This window comes from Rosa rugosa, chromosome 2 (genome assembly GCF_958449725.1).
Source record: "Rosa rugosa chromosome 2, drRosRugo1.1, whole genome shotgun sequence".
Classification (NCBI taxonomy): Eukaryota; Viridiplantae; Streptophyta; class Magnoliopsida; order Rosales; family Rosaceae; genus Rosa; species Rosa rugosa.
Window position 1 is genome coordinate 44858951 of NC_084821.1, and position 4584 is coordinate 44863534.

A 4584-nucleotide genomic window follows, 5' to 3' on the forward strand; every position below is an offset into this window, starting at 1 on the left:
CTTTCTTCAGAAAAAGCTAGACACAAGTCCGACCTATTCTGACACGGCAACACCTACCCTCCTCGTCGTTCTTTCTCACTAGTTTCTGCAATGAAGCACAAGCGCTACGCGTTTCGGAGTATTGATCGAAACGCGTTCATATTGTTGCGCTACTATATATAACTACAAGCAAAGCTAGCTAGGGTTCATATATCCATCCCAAAATTTTCTTTCTTTTGGTAGGTACTCGATCGTCATTTTGTTTCGACAATCAGAGTTGGCCAACCAGAATATTCAGTTATTGCTTTTGGTGAAACAGTAGAACTGAAGCATGTCTGATTCTCCAACCATGCATATGCATGCAGAGAGCATGCTTGATGATCCCAGCACTAGGCTCCTTAATGATAAACCCAAAAACAAATGGCGTATTGCTGTTTCCACCATCTTCTGCATTCGAGCCCTCCTCTCTTTACTCAACCAAATCACAAAAACCAACTTCATAACATCTAGCTCTCCGGTCTCTTCCAATAGTACTTTCAATGTGGACCAAATAGCTCTCACTCGGCTTGTGAAGAACAAAGATCTTGCTCAACTGCAAGAGTTGGGAGGGGTTGAAGGAGTAGCATTACATCTCAAATCTGATAAAGAGCATGGAATTCCTTGCCATGATGCTGAGGACATTCCCGACAGAATCAAAGAATTCGGTTCAAACGTTTACAGAAAAGCCCCCAAAGGAGGTTTTTTCCGTTTTGTGTGGGAAGCCTTCAAAGACCCAACAGTACTCATCCTCTTAGGCTGTGCGGCACTTTCTCTTGGTTTTGACATCAATGAACATGGATTCAAAGAAGGTTGTACTAATGGTGGAACCATATTGCTCGCAGTCATTCAAATCATTTCCGTGTCTGCAGTAAGCGATTACAGGCAGAGCAGACCTTTGGTGCGTAACAATATCCAAATTGAGGCGTGGAGAGGTGGCAGGAGGCAAAAGATTTCTGTTTCTGAAACTGTGGTTGGGGATGTAATTCTCTTGAATATTGGAGATCGGGTGCCGGCTGATGGATTACTTGTACAAGGCCATTCCTTGCAAGTAGACGAATCAAGCATGACAGGAACCGACAGCCCTGTTGAAATTAGCTACCATCAGAATCCCTTCCTTTTTTCTGGGACAAAAATCACACATGGATATGGTCGAATGCTTGTCACATCCGTTGGGATGAACACAACGTGGGGTGAGATGATGAGCCAAATGAGGCAAGACTCCAGTGAAAGGACACCCCTGCAAGAACGTCTGGAGAAGCTAAATTCGTTAATAGGTAAAGCAGCTTTGCTAGTTGCTTTCCTTCTTCTTGTAGTCTTGTTAGTTCGATACTTCACGGGGAATACCAAGGATGAGAATGGAAACAAGGAGTTCAATGGCAGCAACACAGAAGTAGATGACATAATAAGCGCTGTCATTGGGATTGTAGCGGCTGCGGTTTCCATTGTTGTGGTGGCAATTCCAGAAGGTCTCTCATTAGCACTAATTCTTGCTGTTGCCTATTCCAAGAAGATAATGATGGCTGACAAAGCAATGGATCTGAAGCTCTCTGCTTGTGAGACAATGGGATCTGTTACCACAATTTGCACTGACAAAACAGGTACTCTTACTATGAACCAGATGGAGGTGACCCAGTTTTGGTTAGGTAAATATTCTTTGGAAGAAGAAGCTTATTCATCAGAGATTTCTCTTTCTGTTCTTCATTTGATCCAAGAAGGAGTTGCTCTGAATACAACTGGTAGTGTGCACAAGCAAAGTTTGGATTCAAAAGTAGAAATCTCAGGCAGTCCAACTGAAAAGGCTATTATTTCATGGGGGGTATTTAAGTTGCAGATGGATATGGAGAAAGTAATGAAGAGTTGTAGCATTCTCCATGTTGAGGCCTTTGATTCGCAGAATATGCGAAGTGGGGTTTCAATGAAGAGGAACGCAGAAAACACAGTTCATGTACATTGGAAAGGAGCTGCAGAGATCATACTGGAAATGTGTTCAAGTTACTACAATCCCTCTGGATTCGTTATAGATATGGGTGACAGTGAAAAAATGAGTTTTGAGGAGATTATTCAAGGTATGGCAGCTAGCAGACTCCGGTGTATTGCGTTTGCACATAAAGAAGTTCCAGCAGATCAAGACCACACAACTAAGCTAAAAGAAGATGGATTGACCTTGCTGGGACTCGTAGGTCTTAAAGATCCATGCCGTCCAGAAGCGAAGAAAGCAGTTGAAGATTGTCAATATGCAGGGGTGAATGTCAAAATGATTACAGGCGACAATATTTTCACTGCTAAAGCGATAGCCACAGAATGTGGGATACTCAAGTCCAGTCATGACATCTTCAGTGGAGCAGTGATAAACGGTGTGGAATTTCGAAGCTACACCGACTTGGAGAGAATGTTGAAGCTGGACAATATCTGTGTAATGGCGAGGTCTTCTGCTGCAGATAAGCTTCTAATGGTGCGATGCTTGAAGCAGAAAGGTCATGTAGTTGCAGTGACTGGTCATGGCGCTACTGATGCCCCAGCATTGGAAGAAGCTGATATAGGACTATCTATGGGAATTCAAGGAACAGAAGTTGCCAAAGAAAGCTCAGATATTATAATCACGGATGATAACTTTGCTTCAGTGGTCAGTGTTTTGGCATGCGGAAGATGTGTTTATCACAATACGCAGAAGCTCGTCCAATTCCAGCTCACATCAAATGTTGCTGGTCTTTTGATCAACTTTGCAGTAGCGGCTTCATCAAGGCAAGTGCCATTTACGATAGTTCGTTCAATTTGGTTGAACATGATTATGGACACACTACTAGCTCTGGCTCTTACCAAGGACAAACCCACAAAAGAACTCATGGAAAGGCCACCGGTGGGCAGAACTGAGCCCTTCATCACCAATGTCATGTGCAGGAACCTCTTCGCTCAAGCTCTGTACCAAACAACTGTCCTCTTGATATTACAGTTCAGGGGAGAAGCAATGTTTGGTGTTAATGATAAGGTAAATGGCACATTGATCTTTAATACTTTTGTGTTTTGCCAGATGTTCAATGAGTTTAATGCCAGGAAGCTTGTGAAGAAGGATATCTTTAGGAATATCCACACCGACAAATTGTTCATGGGGATAATTGCAGTGGCAGTTATTCTACAGATTGTGACAGTGGAATTTCTAAGCAAATTTGAAGATATAGAGAGGTTGAACTACAGACTATGGGGAGTATGTCTTGGAATTGCAGCCATTTCTTGGCCAATCGGTTGGGTTGTTAAGTGTATACCTGTGCCACAGAAACCCATTTTCCACTACCTGAAGATGAAGATGCACTGAAGAACAGAGCTCCAGTAGAAGTTCGAAAGGAAAGAACAGGCTCTAGAAGCATCATGCATTGTTCAGATTGATAACTTTGTAAATACATCAGGCAACCCCTATGTTTGGATGGATTTGATTAGTGCATCTTCTATTTTGTTCTATTAGTATTTTAGTAGTAAAGCGATTTGGAATTGTCGACATGCATGGGATCTAAAGCAAATTATCTCTATATGTGCCGACCAGCAATTAGTTCAGTGGTAAGGCGTTTCACGCCAACATTTTTCATCAAAGGGGATGGGACAATTTGGACTTAAAACCTCCACTAAAATTTTGTTGGAGAAATTCCGAGAAATTTTGATAAATGACCTATTTTAAACATTCAAATTGATTTTTAACCATATTTTCCAAAAAGTTGAAAAATAACCATATAAAGGGATCAAAAGTCCCAAATACCCTCACTTAAATTTCTCTCTCTTTTCCCAACCAGCATGCTTCTTTCTCTCTCTTTTCCCAACTTGCGTGCTTCATCATTCATTCATGATCGGATTCAAGAACTCTATCAAATACCCAAGTTGCTCTCTCTCTCTCTCTCAAAGCATCTCCAACAACTTCTCTATAATTTCTCTATTATAGGGAATCAAAAATTAAAATCTCTAAAAAAATTATGCTTCAACTCCAACAGATTTTCTATTTTACAGATTCCATAATTCTTCTCTAAATCATTCCCTAAAATTTTACAGATTGCTGTAAATATAGAAAATTTTGTTTTCTCTCTCATCACTATCTCTATTTTAGAGATAAATATGGGGAATCTGTTGAAGCAAAACTACCAATTTTTTCCCTAAAATGGAGAAAAATTAAGATATGGGAAAGCTGTTGGAGTTGTTCTCATATGAAGATTGAGAGAGAACTTCTGTCTTAAGTTGCAATAAATGGTTCTTCTTAAATCTCATCCTTTGGGTACTCCACCCAGATCGTACAAAATAGTAGATTATCAAGGTCTTCTAGCTTTGTCACTATCATGCTTGTAACTTGATATTGTACCTTGTACCCTTGCATGTTAATTTGCTGTTTTCACTGGGCTACTTGCTCTTGTAACGTGCTATAGTAGTTTGAAGGGATAACCACTACCAATGCTTCTGTTGATGACATAATTCATGAGCACAGTATTTTGTCGACAAACAAATTAATCTCTACTACTATAAAGCCAGACCCTTTTTTGGTGTCAAAGGCTTCACCAAATTTTCAATTGTCGAAAAAACCAAGGTAACAAA

General features: G+C 40.6%; 1 protein-coding gene across 1 annotated transcript; it reads left to right on the forward strand.

Annotated features, from left to right (window-relative positions):
• The first annotated feature begins 206 nt into the window (after nucleotides 1-206).
• On the forward strand, nucleotides 207-3530 carry LOC133732853 (putative calcium-transporting ATPase 13, plasma membrane-type). Its single transcript, XM_062160451.1, has one exon. The coding sequence runs from the start codon at nucleotides 311-313 to the stop codon at nucleotides 3326-3328; it is 3018 nt and encodes a 1005-aa protein (XP_062016435.1). The 5' UTR covers nucleotides 207-310; the 3' UTR covers nucleotides 3329-3530.
• The last annotated feature ends 1054 nt before the right edge of the window (nucleotides 3531-4584 follow it).

Excerpts from the sequence above, each read along its gene's own strand:
- LOC133732853 (XM_062160451.1), top strand. The coding sequence starts at position 311 with ATGTCTGATTCTCCAACCATGCATATGCATGCAGAGAGCATGCTTGAT.